At 37.4% G+C, this 16,213-nt stretch overlaps 4 protein-coding genes across 7 annotated transcripts; 1 reads left to right on the top strand and 3 right to left on the bottom strand.

Annotated features, from left to right (window-relative positions):
- Positions 1–81: 81 nt before the first annotated feature.
- Positions 82–1,859, top strand: LOC120007214. Of its 2 annotated transcripts, none has more exons than XM_038857423.1 (2): positions 82–182; positions 1,000–1,859. In XM_038857423.1, exon 2 carries the CDS (start codon positions 1,006–1,008, stop codon positions 1,432–1,434), a length of 429 nt encoding a protein of 142 aa, XP_038713351.1. In that variant the 5' UTR covers positions 82–182; positions 1,000–1,005; the 3' UTR covers positions 1,435–1,859. The 2 variants fall into 2 exon arrangements, with proteins under 2 accessions (XP_038713351.1, XP_038713350.1); XM_038857422.1 differs by lacking the exon at positions 82–182 and adding an exon at positions 218–352.
- Positions 1,860–1,963: 104 nt separating this feature from the next.
- Positions 1,964–6,397, bottom strand: LOC120007213 (serine/threonine protein phosphatase 2A 59 kDa regulatory subunit B' gamma isoform-like). 2 transcript variants are annotated; one of them, XM_038857421.1, is made up of 3 exons: positions 6,006–6,397; positions 4,483–5,920; positions 1,964–2,778 (listed from the first exon to the last, which is right to left on the bottom strand). In XM_038857421.1, the coding sequence occupies exons 2-3, from the start codon at positions 5,731–5,733 to the stop codon at positions 2,392–2,394; spliced, it is 1,638 nt and encodes a 545-aa protein (XP_038713349.1). In that variant the 5' UTR covers positions 5,734–5,920; positions 6,006–6,397; the 3' UTR covers positions 1,964–2,391. The 2 variants fall into 2 exon arrangements, with proteins under 2 accessions (XP_038713349.1, XP_038713348.1); XM_038857420.1 differs by having other exon boundaries at positions 4,483–6,397.
- A 2,000-nt stretch (positions 6,398–8,397) lies between these two features.
- LOC120007120 (chromatin remodeling protein EBS-like) lies at positions 8,398–11,511 on the bottom strand. Of its 2 annotated transcripts, none has more exons than XR_005470147.1 (5): positions 11,288–11,511; positions 10,793–11,135; positions 10,644–10,712; positions 9,302–9,456; positions 8,398–8,718 (listed from the first exon to the last, which is right to left on the bottom strand). XR_005470147.1 is itself a non-coding variant. In XM_038857303.1 (5 exons), exons 1-5 carry the CDS (start codon positions 11,358–11,360, stop codon positions 8,683–8,685), a joined length of 660 nt encoding a protein of 219 aa, XP_038713231.1. In that variant the 5' UTR covers positions 11,361–11,511; the 3' UTR covers positions 8,398–8,682. The 2 variants fall into 2 exon arrangements, 1 of the variants encoding a protein (XP_038713231.1); XM_038857303.1 differs by having other exon boundaries at positions 9,302–9,440.
- Positions 11,512–12,590: 1,079 nt separating this feature from the next.
- Positions 12,591–14,797, bottom strand: LOC120008045 (homeobox protein SBH1-like). The gene is made up of 4 exons (XM_038858549.1): positions 14,442–14,797; positions 14,065–14,323; positions 13,054–13,304; positions 12,591–12,898 (listed from the first exon to the last, which is right to left on the bottom strand). Exons 1-4 carry the CDS (start codon positions 14,679–14,681, stop codon positions 12,710–12,712), a joined length of 939 nt encoding a protein of 312 aa, XP_038714477.1. The 5' UTR covers positions 14,682–14,797; the 3' UTR covers positions 12,591–12,709.
- Between the last annotated feature and the right edge of the window lie 1,416 nt (positions 14,798–16,213).

Here is a 16,213-nt window from a genome sequence, read left to right as displayed (position 1 = left end):
AATCACCAGGGCGAAAAATTGAAAATAAAAAAGAAAAAGGTAACTGAGACTCCCAGTTGCCGGTAAATAGGGGTGATATTAAATTCACCGAGTCGGATAAACTCTGGCTCCGGACTCGGAGGTTTTAGAAGTTTCTCTGCCTTGCTCTTCTTCCTCTTCTTCAACTCTACAGTTATCGACAGGTACTTTGTGAGGTCTTTCTGTATGAACTATTCTTCTCATTTTCTCAATTTACTTTTGTTGGGATATTAGGAAATTGGGGAGAAAAATTATGGGAGGGAAGGAAAGTTTGAGCTTGAGAAGATTTGGCAGCTTAGCTCAACGAGGGTTTAGTCTTCTTGTTCGAATGGAGGTTTTTTTATTTCTTGGGTGTTGTGATACAAAATTTGAGATTTAATATTTATCATCTTTTACTACTTTGTATGCTATTTCTTGGCGAATTAGAGAAATTAGGGCTATAAATGTACATGTATACCTATTTAGATGCGTTTCCTTCTTTGTTGCCTGAAGATTTGAATTGTGGAATTGGTTGCTTTGTTATAGAGCAATATGACCATAGCTTTGTTTGAACAACTGGTCTTGAGAAGAGTAAAACTCACCCTTCAATGGAAGGAAGGAAATAAATGTATTGAATCAAATAGAAGAAACATAAATCGGTAGTTCAGATAACTGGCTTGGGTGAATGGGTAGGTTGTTGCAGTTGACAGTGTAAAACTTTGTCTGATCTAATGAGCATGAATCCTGAAGGAAGGAACATGTTGATTGATTATGTTGTTTCAGTAGTCGGAATCTATAGGGAATTCATTCAGTTCCACTTGTCTGTTTTAACTTGTAAGAAATCATGTGATATTCTTTTGGATCAGAATCTTGACGCATGTAGTGAAATGTGTTAAACTTTGCTTAGGGAAACAAAAATAGTCTGAACTTCTCCCAGCACCTTTTGTTTTTGATAAATACTTCTCTCAGTACCTTAAATGCGAATTTTGCCCTTTTGAGCAGGTGAATATGGCCAGCATAATTATGGCCCCGACTATCAACTTCTCTGTCAGCAGAAGCAGCAAAAATTTTAGGATGACGAATAATGTTACTGGACGAGGTCATGGTATAAAGGCAATGCAGATAGAAAAACCTCTGGAGGAATTGTACAATGTGAGAGTTGACAGGAATGTAGCAGCAGAACGACTGGCGATTCTTGGGGTTTCAAAATGGTCTGTGTGGAAGACTGGAAAGTGCAAGTTGCCATGGGACTGGCAAGTAGACGAATTAGTGTACATTGAGGAAGGAGAAGTCAGGGTGGTGCCAGAAGGGAGTGAAAAGTATATGCAATTTGTGGCAGGAGACCTTGTTCGTTATCCCAAGTGGTTTGAGGCTGACCTCTGGTTCAATGGTACATACCAAGAGCGATATTGTTTCCGAGCATATGGTGATGACTAGCAATCCTAAAATGGCTGTTTTTAGATCAACAAAAACAACTTTCTATTTCAGTATTTTGCGCGTAGCGAATATATCCAAGGATCCATAAATTGTGAAAGGGCAGACAACATGGAGCAGTTGTGTTATTCATCAAGTACACAATCCAATCACTGCCATTCTTTGCAACGTTAAAGGCATGGTATTCCTTCTGCAGGCCACTCCAGCCTTTGTATCGAATCATATGAATATCAAGAGCTTCCATTGCATGCTAGATTTATTCAACCATCTTAAGCAAAGCAAAGCGGATGTTGTTATTTTTATTTCGGTCTGAGTTATTGTTGACATTGCCATTTTTATAACTTTGTTCTTCAGACTGTTTATTCTATCTGAACTCTATTGGAATTGTGGGATCGGAAGAACACCACATTTCGTGATCGTGAAGGTTAGAGATTGTCTTAACGCATGATACTGAAAGATGAGCAGGGATGAGGCAAATGTAGATGTCTGGATTGCTATAAAACGGATTTATAAATGTCTGGGCGAGGCAAGAGACCACAACATGGTAGGCATATATACATGCATTAAATAGCATCGGTTCGAGGACTAGAATCATTCGAGGCTAAAGAATAAAAATTGAAGGATCTCTTTGCAGAACAGAAAATAAAGTTCGGAGGAAATCCAACCAAGTATATTAGCTATATAAACCAAACCCCTTATAATACAAGCAACTACACTTCCAAAGCATAACAACGAAGAAGGGCGGGGTAAAATGAATGAATCCAGAACCCAGAACCCAAAATGGGAGCAAACCAATATCAACAGCTCCAACTTCAGCTTTTTCCATTAAGCAAGTGCAAGTATGAACGAGCGACCAAAGAAGAGGCAGACAATCCCCACTTGCACCGTTAGGATCGCTACCTCTCTCTTTCAACAACAGCTGAGAAGGTATACTACAACAATCATCATGTGCCAAGGCTCTCAACTTCCAACAGTAGCTCTTGGACTTGTGCTCGTTGCAATGGCAAAAGTGGGAAACCTAGAGACAAGCACTGCCTCATTGCTTACTGCATTTCTAGCTGCGACATCCTCCAAGCGCTTCCAGATTGATTCCCGCTTCTCCTGTCTCCCATTCTCCTGGGCTTCATCCTCTTGGTATCTAACCAAACACTCATCAAACAGTGCTTGATCAGCATCCAAGAATATCTTCCTCACATTGAGGGTCAAACTCTGAACTGCTTGGTTCCAATGACTCCGCGTATTCCTCTCCAGGGCTGGAAATACTATGGGCAGTATAACTTTGCGATTCTGTGTTATCAAATTTCTTATGTGATCATTGTTCCACAAAAACAATGCACGTTCTGCTACCTGCATGAGAAACCAGTCAAAATTTGAATTAGGATAATTAAAGTGAAATAGAATTCCAGACAACTTCACTAAACACTAGAGGGACACAATCTATTAGGATAAAAATATGAGGCAGGTGGTGACACAGTATCATGAATGACGCATGTCATGTTACAAAGTACCAAGCTTGCCTTGCCTATAATTTCATCATGTTTATAACATTTCTTCCAAAGGGAAACACAGCTTGTTAGCATAGGCTATATTTCCCAATTTCGTTCATTAAAACTTCACATTTTACTCCCTTTTAACAATAGATTTAAACCCCCAACAAATCTCTCTTTCTTTATTTTTGAGGCACACAATCTCCTTGACTAGTAAAACATCAGTCACCGGCTAATGCCTTCATCGGCAAGGACAGCGAAGGCATTAGGCTTCTTTGACAGATCACCCAAGAGCATCTCATGACAGAAAACAGAAATGTAGTTGAAGACATATCAGGCTTTCAAACCAACACAGGAAAGATAACAGCAGGTGCAACATTAAATACAAGTTCTTGAACAACATCTGTACGTCACAATCTCTCCTGTTATCTTCCATTTAGACTAAGGGCATATTTCTAAATGCCATACTGTTTCTAGCTGTTCCCAGACTTGTATAGTAAAACATTTTTTTCATCAGAAAGGTTAGTACCACTCTGTCTACCTTGCATAGGCCTATCAATCAAAATCAGTCACAAAATTCTAAATTAAGGGGGGGAAACTAAATATGTTCAATGAAGATTCATATCCAATTCAAATATTCAGACGAGTACATTAGAAATATACCATGTTTGATCTAAAGACCTGTAATTGAATTTTCCGATTCTTGTTTTTGATTGTATTGGGAAGGAATCCCCACTGGTGCTTTGCTTAATAAATTATTTTTTCTGCTCAAGGAAAAACGTAGATTTGAAAAATAACAACGATCATAAAATATTAAAAATGACTGAAGGCTGGAATATCCAGATCTTGCTCTTAGTTGCACGCTACTATATCCTCTTACTATTTCACAAATTAACCGCAGGCACAGTAAATACAATATTCTGAAAGCCTAAACAATTAGTCCCAACTGTAAGAAGAGTTGACAAAAAGTTTCATTAATAGAAACAAGGCCCAAGATTCAACTCCACCCCTGGAGGCCAGCCCCATGGGAAATTCTGACATTTAAGCAAGTGTATCTGGTGGTGCATGCACACAGAGAGATTAATTTCACCCAAAAGAAAGGGAAAAGAAAAGAGACCCCCACAGAGGGGGGCATTGCATAAGCTCCCGCAGTGGAGGCTTCATTTTTCAGTTCCTTCGCTGAACATGTGGTTGCCCCCAAGAAAATTACAGGATATTTGAAAGTTTTTATATAAAATAAAAACATAAATAAGACCTACAAAAAATCAAATCCTAAAATAAAATGATTAATTACAATTGACACTATGTTACAAATAGGCAATACTTGGACTTGACACTCATTGCCACAAGAACTGCAGTTGGCTAAAGGAGACAACAAATTGCAAAAAATTATAGTTAAAGTTATAATTGCATGAAATTAAGGGAGAAATAAAACATGGATAAACTGAAAAAGATATGACCAACGTTGATGATGCATACTGGCCCTTCCCTGATAAATTGATAAATAATTAAAAAAAAAAAAACAAAGTTAGAAAAAATGCACCGACAATCCTAAATTCAGTACCTGAAAATGAGAGCTGTTGAGGCAACAGGCAATTCGACGGAATAGAGGGACCATGCAGCGTTGAAACTCTGCTGCTTGCGTGGCTTCCAGAACCTCCTCCAATTCACCAAGGTACATCACCTCCTTGGAACTATTAATTATGGGCCAGTACTTCAAAAGGCCTCGTATAACAGTATCAGCCAACTTGAAATCTTTCTCCACGAATTGAGTGATACAATAAGAAAGTTGCTGATGGTACATTGATACACACTTGGGCTTGTGAAGAGGAATTAAGGCACGGACAAGGAACAGTTTGTGCTCTTCCTTCAATGGCAAAGCAAACCCATTGATTATGCTGCCCAATATCTCAAGTAATTCTGCAATTCCATTATGTCTCTCTGTTTCGAAAATGAAACGGTAGAAGATGTGGTTGATGGCCTTCCTTATGAATGGTCGATGTACCATAAACTTTCCATAGATTCGGTGGAGAATCGTCTTTAAATACTCCCTTTCTCTTTGGTCCTCCGAATCAAACAAGTCAAGTAATCTCAATACAAATGAATGGTCAATGTATCTTTTAGCAAGCTTGGCATCAGTCTCTGGTGAAGCCACAAACCTAAGCAGCAATTCATACACAACCTGTAAATGGGACCATGCTGGCTCCATAGTTGGCTCATCTTCTTCCGGGTCATAAATATCCAAAATCTTGTTATCATGATTCGGAGCTGGAAAAGTTCGAAATAAATTGGCTGCCACCATCCTTGTCAGTTCCTGCATTGCCACCTCACTGAATTTCGATGTCACAGATGAAACATAATCAACCAGCTCAAGCAAAGTTTGCCGCTTAATGTCTTTCTCTTTAAGATTCTTGGACGGATCACTAAAATCAAATACAACACAACACATATTCAACTTTCTGGTGAAAAGATTCTGCTTTTCTGAGCTTGGGACATCCCGAAAGCCCGGCAATGCCTCATAGACGCCTGAAGCCATCATGGGACTGGCTTGGGTGGCAATAGGAGTAGCTTTCTTCCCCTGATTCAATTTGTTTGCACCCAATGAATTGGATGAAAGACTCCCATTGTTCAAACGCGCACCTGTAGCCGAATTCCCAGACTTTGAAGAAGCTGTAGTCGATTTCGAGCTGTTTACGGAATTGGGTCCTTGAGATGAGTTCAGATATGGACCATTGACCCCGGTATCAATGTTGGAGTCATTGTTAGATGATTTTGAGGGTTTCCGAGGTAGCTTACCCAATATCTGCTTGATCATATCTACAAAAAACCCCTTAAAACCAAACCCTAAACCCAAATCTATCTCAACAAATTTTCACCTTGAAACAACTCAAAAAGGTAGGCATTTCCCTAAATCATCAATTTCGAGCCCAATCGGCTTAAAACAAACCCTAAAGTATAGGTAACCGATACATGCAATGCCCCATCAATAGAAGCCACAACTTCTGCAATTTCATAATACATAAGATTCTTGACTGGAATAAACGTGAAATCAGCCACAAACGAAAAATCGAAGGGAAAATAACTTACATGGAGGACACGATCGCAGAGATCTGAGAAAGTGAGAGAATATATAACCCGAGAAACCAAAGCTCGATTTTGATCTTGGATTGATAAACCCTAATGAGCACCGTTTTTCCCCAATTGATTAGAGAGAGGGAGGGAACTAACCCAAAAAATAAAATAAAAAAGTGTAAAGGAAATAAAATGAAGATAAATAAAGCATAAACAGGGGGAAAAAATTGGTAAAATGTATAAACCTAATAGTCTGACATATATAGAAAATTCCTCTCTCTCTCTCGCCCTCTCTCGCTGTTTCTCTCTGTCTGCCTACCTGTGGTGTTGTATTGAAGTTATGGAACGCGATACCAGAAGCAGCAAAGGAGATTGAAAACCAGGGTGGTGTATTTCAATTACCATTGTATCCCTGATTCTGATTCAATTTTTGGATTTACCAGTGATTATCATAGACGGTTGTAGGTAGTGGTGGTGGGGTCCCCATTGATCTAAATGCTTGTGGATTGCTAAACCCGAACCCGGATTTCAATTCAACAAATAATTTTTGTTTGGACTCGAATTTTAGACATATAATTAATATTTAGACTCGATTTAGTATGGATAGGACAAATTCAAACATTTGGATTGAACAAAATTTTGCTACTCCAACCCTTGCCCCTTCATGAGATATTTTATTTTGGATCTCTATTCAATTTGCTGCCAATTTTGAAAATTTTGGCATATTTAGTTCATGGAGTAATGAACTATTGATTGCAGCTTGACATGGTCTGATGAAGGGTAGCAATTTCAAGACTCATTCCAAACAATTTGAATATATAAGCTATAAAGTAGTCTTATGGATGGGCCATGTCAAATGGTTTGTGAAGATTAAAAATTTTACCATTGTCATAACTCAACCGAATTATTTATATTTTATAAACAAATATTTACTCTCTTCTTGAAAGCGGACAATATTGATTTATAATGTTTGGAATCGATTTTCTAACATGATGTCGGAGCAAAGTCTCGATCTAGTTGGACTTGACCTCTACCTACCCACTTATTAGGTTTGACATCACCCAACCCACAAGTGTCGGTTGCTGTCAAGACCAAAAGTCACACATCGAATTGACATAACATAGACAAGTGATTTATAAACAAAGATTCACTCACTCTCTTACAAATCAAGATCTTTCTTGGACTTAAGTGTCATAAACAACGGTTTTATTAGAAGAATAAAACCATAAGTGTTCAGACCCAAAGCAGACAAATATTGATTCACAGTTTTTGGGAGAATTGTCCAACATGGTTTGAAGTTGAAGCCATCTGTTTTGACAGTCAGTTTTGATCTTATCTTAGTGATATAAACAATAACAATTATCTGTCTTCATGAATGGATAAGAGTCTCCGAATTTGGTTTTGCGTTGGTTGGAATAATGGAGGAAGAGAGACGTACAAAGAACAGCAGTACTTATCTTGTACGGAACAATGTGGAAAAAGGTCAATGAATCTACTGTATAATACCAAAAAAGTTGGATTGATTTGAAAAGTCATCACACGTGCATGTGACTAGATAAAGATTTAGATTTGTTAATCAATGATCAGTTGTTGAGGCACAGGCACTCAATCGATGTGTAAAGGTTTCCATCACCCAGAACACTTTTACCTAGCAATCACACAAAGTGCAATGCAATGTATTGCAGCCATTGCTCACTCTCCACTGAATCAATATTTTAAGTTGGTCTGTCTGTTGATTGAATCTGGCAACTGTGAGAGATCTTATTTGACATTTTGAGTTTCAATTGCGTTCCATTGTGTTCAATTGTGCAACTTCATGACAGGAGACAAGACAACCCAGTAATGCAGGCAGAACCTAAATTTCAAACACAAAGTAAAGCAATTTACCCAGCAGGCCATAATAAGGGATCTCCTGCTGGTCCTGCGGCTTGGATGTGGCCACTGCCTAAATACATCAGACGAAACTTACTACTTTACACTGTCATGGCCCATCCCAGCTCCGCCCTCGGCCATTTTATGGTCCAGAAAAGCGGAGCATGAGCTGTTATGAAGGGGGGGGGGGGGGGGTGTAGAGGCATGGATATTGAAGATGGTTCGACCTCTTGAAAACTGATAGGATCAGAAGTAGAAAGTCTGGAAATTGATGGGACAAAAGTAGCATCACATCCACAGAATCCTGTCAGACCAATTGGAATCAGCTGCTGATACATGGCCCAAGTGCTGACCAGACAACTTTTTTTGAACACCACCACACCATCAATTTAGTAAAATCGAGATGCCTCTGGGTTTAAGACACAGTTTACTAACATTTCTGCCTTTTTTTGTTGCATCTACCTCCAAACCCACCGAGCAATCAAGACAATAAATATGCGGAAAAAGGGAAAAGGGAAAAAAAAAAGAAGCTAAAAAACGATAACCAAACCTAGTCTAATGAGTTCTCATGGTTCCCGCTTACATAAGACAACATTTTTTACACAGATTGCACTCACAAGGGCGTAATTGATGACAGCGCCGACCCCCACATTCAGACAACACAGAACAGAAAAAGTTTAATTTATAAAAAGCCTCTTGTTTGTGCAAGCACAATATCTTCTCCACACTGTATATTTCCACGACATCAACAACTACAACAACAACAGCAATACTGGAGCTAATTTGCAAGAAAATAGGTACCTCCTCATTAGACGTCACCTTAATTTACTCCTCTCTTCTGACGCTTTGTCTCCGCCTAGCATAAAGATATGAAGCAAGGTTATATTCGAGAAATAGATATAACAAAACAAATTATATTGAGAATAAACAACATCCTTGCATTTCAAAATATATTTGAGACAGCAAATTATCTTTTCATGGGGCCACAAGGTTCAATTCCAAACAATGCACGGGTTTTCTTTTTTATGGTAGTATTAGTGACAATTCCAAATTATGCAACAAGAACCTATCTCTGCATAGCAATATAAATTTAGCATTAAAAAAATGACGTACAATGTACAATCTTTAAGGTTTAATTTCTTGAAGAAATTATATGATATATGTGTTACATCTTGCACAAGAAATATTTTCGATCAGCTCTTGAAAGTTTCAGTTTATTCCTACTATCAAAAGTATAGGACACAGGCAAGTAGGGAATCTAAAAGTAAACAACATTTGATCCTATTTAGCATTCTCTAACAGTAATTAGTCAAACTGGCTCGTTATGCATAATGCTCCCATTTCCTTGGAGAGTTATATGCTTCAAAGTGATTTACAATCAGCATTCCATTATTTTGTGAACAAAAAAAAATTTAAGCTGAATACGAAAGCATTCTCACCTTAGCCTCAACAGATGGTGATACAGAGAATGAATTTAAGGCTCGTTTGGTATCATCATCAGATGAACAGTCAGAACACCAAAAACGATCCAATTTTTTTGCTTCTTCAATGGTCTTACCCATGCATGAAGGATGAAACCTTCAAAATCAGTGAGCTGCTCAGAAAACCATGATTGAAATAATAGTACTCGCGACAACTATTATTATGCGAACTGCATAACTCGACTAGAACAGAGCTATGCCTCAGAAGCAAATGCACCACAAAATATTAGAAAGCTCATATCAACTGCAAATATTTTAGAAGTCTACTTCTGGACTGAACGTACACAATATTGACGTTATCAAGGTGCAACATACACATGATATGAACAAAATTCTCTGCTGGTATTTCGAACTTTTCTGTATAGAGTCCATTTCGCAGACTTTGAGTCAACAAGTATCACACATTACCAAGGAAAAGAACAACATAACATTTCAATTGATGCATGACTAAATGACGTGCACCCCTATTTTGCATGTCAAAAAAAAAGTCCTCACAAAGAAAAACAAGTTCCTATTAACAGTGGATTGATTCTATGCAGCACCCCAATCCCCACAATAATGCATTTTATTGAACTTTGGAAATTCATATACGAAAAGTAATAAGGTTTCTGATAAAAGAAAAAAGTTCCATAGGTAAATATTATGCAACCTCTACAACAAAATCTACCACAGAGTCGACTAAAATTTATGTTCGTAGTTCACTGTTGCTATCTGTGTATGTTTTCTTCTTTTCTGGTAAACAATTTATTGAAAGGGCACAAATAGCACTGAACTTGATTGAGAACATTTGTTCAGCATATTGATAATTGCTGTCAAAGCCTTTAGCTTCAGATTAATAACCTTTGGTTTATGCAAGAGTATTACTTTGTAAGTATACCTTTTTTCCAAATGGATATGTAAGACATAGAAAGTATCTAACTTCAAACATAGAAATTACGGCATACGCCTAATAATTGTAAACAATATGTGAATGGCTATCACCTTTCTATAATCGTGTTCACTTGGTACTCATTAATCACTTAAGTCCAACTCTAACAGAATATAGCATCGCTCTACAGCGGCGTACAGCAATTCCATTCAAATCAGCACTCAGAAAACAAAATGCTCCTTAAACAATTTGTAAGAGTAAAAAAGAGCCCACGAAGGCGCATAACACTTATCAAATGCAGAAAGTAAATGATAGAAACACCTCAAATGCCTTGCCTACAAGAATAAATATAATCAAATGACAAAAGAATGGGATATAGATGCGGACCAAAATCCATCCTATGATGAGAAATGAGGATGTCAGACAATTTACCAATCCTTGCATCCTTCACATTGCACCATCAGGTCGTCCGGATTGTAAGGCATCTCACACTTGCAATACCTTCAAAATCCAAATATAGAATTGCTCAAAAATACAGAACCAAGAAATTAAACCACAAGCCATTCAAATGCAAAACTCACACTGCTACACGGTCGGGAGTGAAGCCACCAGTGGCTGCTTTGTACTCGAATCTGCAAAAGTAATCCTCTGCGCCAACATTTTCTAGCTTGGTGTAGTTCTTGAAGGAGTGCACAGTACACTTGCCATCAATGGTGTGGGCACTCTGCATATCATAGTGGTCCGATAGGAAGAGCTCTTTGGCTCCGTGAAACTGCCTGCGCCCTCCAATCGACTCCTCGGGGCGGTAGTACCATCGCACACGCACCTTGACGTTGTTGCGGTGATCAGCCTCAATCTTCTCCACACGAGCCACGTAGGGAGGCTTATTGGAGTCCGATGGACGCATCGACACACAATCACCCGCTGCAGAAACCATCCAAAAAAGAAGAACGAAGTCCCTAAAGTTAGGAGCTATGCAAATTGTACAAAATATGGTCAAAATAAAAGTAAAATCGACTCTTTTAAAAGCAAGAGAGGAACTTTAAAGCTGAAGACGACAAGAGACAGAGAGTTACGCCGGACAACTTTATTGGTACCCTTGATGTTGTAGGAGTCGAGGTCTTTTTTCCCTGGTTTGGTTTTGGCCATGAACCGCTTAGTGATTGGGAATTAATGGTGAAAGCTTGGATTTGCAGTAATGGAGGCGAAGATGGGTCAAATGTGCGGAGTTTAAGTGTGAAATGTGAGGTTTTGGGGGGTGTGAAATGAAACCCTAAAAAAAGAGTTGCAGAGAATGGGACAGGGAGCTAGTACTGTTCAGAGGGATTTTGTTGGGTAGAACAAGGTGGATGACACGTCATCATCCTTTCACTATCATCCTTGTCATCCATTTTATCCATTTATGCATGGCATTTAATATTTTCAGATAGTCAATATTATCAATTTTTGCAATTAGTTGAACAAGTTTAACAAATCAATTCTGTTCATAATTAATCGGGTTATATTATTGTGAAATTAATAATAAGTAGATTATGTTAATACTTAATACTTCGAGAAATGATACTCAACGTCCAATAAAAATATAGTTTTTTAAGAAAAATTCTTATTTTACTTATAATAAATGTCAATTTTGAAAAATATTGGCAGAAGATAATGTCTTGATTACATAAGTTGGGCGGTAAATTATGATTAAGAAATGACACATTGTTATGAAAAGAAAAAAAAAATGGTGATGATCACGAGATTTGCATAAATGCTTTACATATATGGACCAACACACCAAATTAAAGTACTTGACATATCTTTAAAAAGATTCAAAACTGATGGAAGTAGCTAAAGTAGATATCCTAAATATTATATTTTGCAAAATAATGCTCTTCATGAGAATATGTCATGGATCTTAAAAAACAGAGACTTTGTCAAGAGAATCTCTAGAAATATAGATTCACAATTACAATCTCTAAATATAAAATATATTTTCCTTTCTTCATATCTCCAAAAAGTAGTGGGCACACCATTACAGTAATTTTTAATATAAACAAGTAATACATTTAATATTGTAAAGATTTATGAAAGAGGTATTGTAAACGGCAGCATTATTTATCTCTAACAAATTCAGCCATAATCAATATTCATAACATGTAATTAGACAATGTAATAACGAAAGTCAATGTAATTAGATAACGTAATAACGAAATTCAATGTAATTAGATAACGTAATACTATTATGATCGGTTATGGAATAACAATAGATCGAAAATAGGTTAAGAATCGATGCGCACAAGTCATGGACTAAGAACTACACCAACTACAAAACAAAGCATCATTCAACTTTAGGAGAGTACATATATGCTTAAAACCAGTGGACAATACATAAGATTAACATTTAGCATGCAATATATAGTTAGGAGAGAGATGGAGAGTTTGAAAATATAGTTAGAATGATTTGCATATAATGTCTAGCTAGCTAGGGAATGCCATCAGAGATGCTTAGGCGTCTAGTCCATGGGGTAAGGATTGCCAAGAACATTGTCCATGTCAAAATAGTGGGTATAACCAGGATCCGTCATAACAAACTGCATATCCTCTGATGGCTTCCAATGGCGTTTCCTCTGATTGATGAACCAGTTGTTGATTTGCTTCTGATCTAGACCAGTCGATTCCGCGAGCGCCATTTTCTGCGACTCCTGCATATCCATACGCATGAACAATAAACTTACTAAACTGCAGAGCTACCCAACACAAGATCTTACTCAGACAAGCTTCAAACTTAATTTCAAAATGCATATATATATATATATGTTCAAGGAGGAGAAAGATAGATATAGAGATTATAAATTACTGATGGATAAGGCCACTTGTAATGTCTGGTCCACCAATCAAGCAACTGTTGCCGAGCTTCTTTCGGTAGCTTGCCTTTCTTTTTCTTCTTCGTGAATTCTTGCCTGAGACTGCCAAGATAACCACTGTACTTGCGCAGAAGTTTACCTTTTATATCCTGGTCTTGGGATTCAGGATCTAGGCCATCATCAGTACTCACATCAACTGCGTCCTCAGCAGATTCATTTCTGTTTGTTAAGTCACCATTGAAGCCTGATCCCAACAGGAAATTTTATCAATTACTTGCAATGCAGACAGCATTCAAAGAAGAATGCATGCAGGAGTGACCAAGGTGGATGGCGATGAATCCTTCCAACTGAGGAACCAAATTTCAATTTTTCTCATCAACACGTTGCGACTTATCAAGTATTTAGGGAGATTGGGATGATCCAAGTATTCAGGGTCTACAGTGGTTCCTCGTCATAAAGAAAAAGTTGCTAGCCACGCATTGTCGTACAAGGCATACATTATTTTTCTTACATACATTTATTTGATAAACCACCCAAATCTAACTTTTCACATTTGACAATCAAGAAGTATGGTTTTATTTAATAGCCATGATCAAACCATACACCAAATCTAATGAGAAATCTTTATAATTTCACTCCTTTAATTACTTTTGTCACTATAATTCCATTCAGTATCCCCAAACAAGACATAACATTTCCCCTCAAAAAAATAACTGCTACATAGACTACAGCATTGAAAGAATTCTATTCCATTCATTCTGCATCATGTAGTGGGAAGGATCTAGAAATTACAACCCTAGGTAGAACAGTTCAAACAGAGAAGACAAGTAAAGATCTAGAAATTACACCTGCTAGTGCTAGAAATACCTCACATTAGGTCACTTCAAGTCTTCAAGTACTTTATTTCCTTATATTCCTTTACATGAAAAGGAAAAAAAAAAAAAAACCCATATGCATGCTTTGTAATACAGTATAAAAAAAATGTTGAAGTGAGTGATGATCACCAGAAATAGAAGAGGAATCTAGGGTTAGGGCTTTGAACTGGGACTCCATCTTAGACAAGAAAAGCATGGCTTCTTTGAAGGATTTGGTGAGTTCTTCCTCATACTTAGTTAGCATCTCACAATATGCCTCCATGAACTGGTCAAGTGCTGGATCCTCACCAACTACTAATGGCCGATAATGTTCACTACTCCCACCAAAAGCCGTCGCAGAAGCACATACTTCCTCTAACCTCGCCACCACTTCAACCGGTGCCCCAACCTAACCATTTATCTCGTACAGCAGTTAGTCTTACATGAAATAAATTCAGAAAAATTAAACAAATATATATACATATATATATATATATCAATATTTATGCATGTATATATGTGTAGACCTTCTGGCAGTTGACATAGGCGGCCAAGAGAAGAGGGAAGTGAGGATGAGACAATATTTTAGCCTTATCTGATGAACCTGTAGTAGTGTTAGTAGTCGGGTTGAATTCTTTGGGCGTGAAAGCAGAGATTGATCTTTGGCTACTACAATTGCTGTGGCTCATCATCATAGCAGATATGTTGTTGCTATTGTTGTTTTCTCCATAGCCCATCACAGCAGCCCTACTTGGTCCAGCCTCCATTGATCTCTTTCTTTCCTCACTCTCTCTCTAAGCGACTTTAGGCTTTGATGTTTGAGTCAGAAAATCCCAGTCAGAGAAATATGAGAAGGGTTTCCTTCTGAATCTTCTGAGGAATGTGCGTGTGTACTGTTGATGTTGTTGTCTGAGATTGGACGGAAAGAAGGAGAGAGAGAGAGATTTTAATGGGAAGTGATTATTTGAAAGCCATGATGGATGGGAGGTCATAAAAAAAAGGTGTTTTTGTTCTTGAGGAGGACGAACTACTACCACTACTGTAGATAAATTGGGGGTCTTGTAGTTTGTGATTGATTATCAAATCTCACCCGTCCATTTTTAATGCAGGGTAGCGTGATGAAATGAACGGTTATATGAACATGTTGATTCGACCTACAAATATCAAGAACAAATCTACTTAAATATGTTGATTTGACAAACGAACACCAGAGTTAAGGCTTCAAGACTTTATTGATTTTAATGAATACCAAAGAATTATAAACAAAAGGTGGACGGAAATTTCTGAAATGGCTTTCCTTCCTTCGATGACTTGTACACTTAAAGTGTGTTTGGATTGAGGGATTTGAGGGAGGGAATGGAAGAGAAGAGAATGGAATGAATAATAATTTTCCCTCTTCCATGTTTGGATAGATAAAAAAATAAAAAAAAAATGAAAAGTAATTTAATTTACTAATCTATCATTATTTTTATGTTAAAATATTATGTAGAAGGGTAAAATATGTTTTTAACTTATAAATAATTTAATTAGTCACTCATTCCCTCCAAATGACTTCATTTTGGAGAGGAAATAATTTTGACAAAAATTTAATGAAATATTCCCTCCAAATCGTTCCCTTTAATTTTTTTTACAAATGTCCCCTTAGCGCTGACGCCGTCGGAAAGGTTAGGGGAGGAGCGGGTAATTTTTACATTCTAAATACAAAGGTTATACTAAATACATGCATTTGGCAGCTTGTTTGTATATGTTGAAGCATTTGGAGCTGTAACTTGAAGTAAATCGTCGTGATTCATATCAAATTAATGTAAGCCAACATCTTTGATTTTTGTTTCTTTATCATAATTCGATTTCGGATCTTCCTATTCTTTAACCCTTTATGTAGTTTTCTGATAGTTTTGACTTTAGTGACGTGATTGTTATGTTTACACTAATCACACCACCACTACCAATGTCGTGATTGGACAAAATTTAATAATGTCATTGTTGTTGGTGTGATTGTAAAAAACATGAATTAGTCACGCGCCAATTACAATGGCGTGGAATGTTATTCCAGTAATTATCCAAATCAAACATGGCTGCCAGAGTGGCCAAAGCATCTGCCATCTGGTTTTCTTCTCTTGGAATATGATCAAATTCCACACAGTCGAAAAACTTCATCAACTCCTTGATATGCTGATAATACGGGACTAATTTGACATCCCTAGTTTCCCATTCGTCACACAATTGCCTGATCACCAATTGAGAGTCACCATAAACCTGAAGCTTTTTAATCCCGACATCATTAGCAGCTTGAATTCCC

This window comes from Tripterygium wilfordii, chromosome 10, assembly GCF_013401445.1.
Source record: "Tripterygium wilfordii isolate XIE 37 chromosome 10, ASM1340144v1, whole genome shotgun sequence".
Lineage (NCBI taxonomy): Eukaryota > Viridiplantae > Streptophyta > Magnoliopsida > Celastrales > Celastraceae > Tripterygium > Tripterygium wilfordii.
The sequence above is the reverse complement of the archived record's forward strand: the minus strand, read 5'-3'. Positions and strand labels throughout refer to the sequence as shown.

Coding starts and splice junctions, on each gene's coding strand:
- LOC120007214 (XM_038857422.1), top strand. CDS start 272: ATGGGAGGGAAGGAAAGTTTGAGCTTGAGAAGATTTGGCAGCTTAGCT. Junction 353..999: donor GTCTTCTTGTTCGAATGGAG/GTTTTTTTATTT, acceptor CCTTTTGAGCAG/GTGAATATGGCCAGCATAAT.
- LOC120007213 (XM_038857420.1), bottom strand. CDS start 5,733: ATGATCAAGCAGATATTGGGTAAGCTACCTCGGAAACCCTCAAAATCA. Junction 2,779..4,482: donor TCAACAGCTCTCATTTTCAG/GTACTGAATTTA, acceptor TTTCTCATGCAG/GTAGCAGAACGTGCATTGTT.
- LOC120007120 (XM_038857303.1), bottom strand. CDS start 11,360: ATGGCCAAAACCAAACCAGGGAAAAAAGACCTCGACTCCTACAACATC. Junction 11,136..11,287: donor TACCAATAAAGTTGTCCGGC/GTAACTCTCTGT, acceptor TGGTTTCTGCAG/CGGGTGATTGTGTGTCGATG. Junction 10,713..10,792: donor ACTCCCGACCGTGTAGCAGT/GTGAGTTTTGCA, acceptor TGGATTTTGAAG/GTATTGCAAGTGTGAGATGC.
- LOC120008045 (XM_038858549.1), bottom strand. CDS start 14,681: ATGGAGGCTGGACCAAGTAGGGCTGCTGTGATGGGCTATGGAGAAAAC. Junction 13,305..14,064: donor AGATTCCTCTTCTATTTCTG/GTGATCATCACT, acceptor TGTTGGGATCAG/GCTTCAATGGTGACTTAACA. Junction 12,899..13,053: donor ACAAGTGGCCTTATCCATCA/GTAATTTATAAT, acceptor ATGGATATGCAG/GAGTCGCAGAAAATGGCGCT.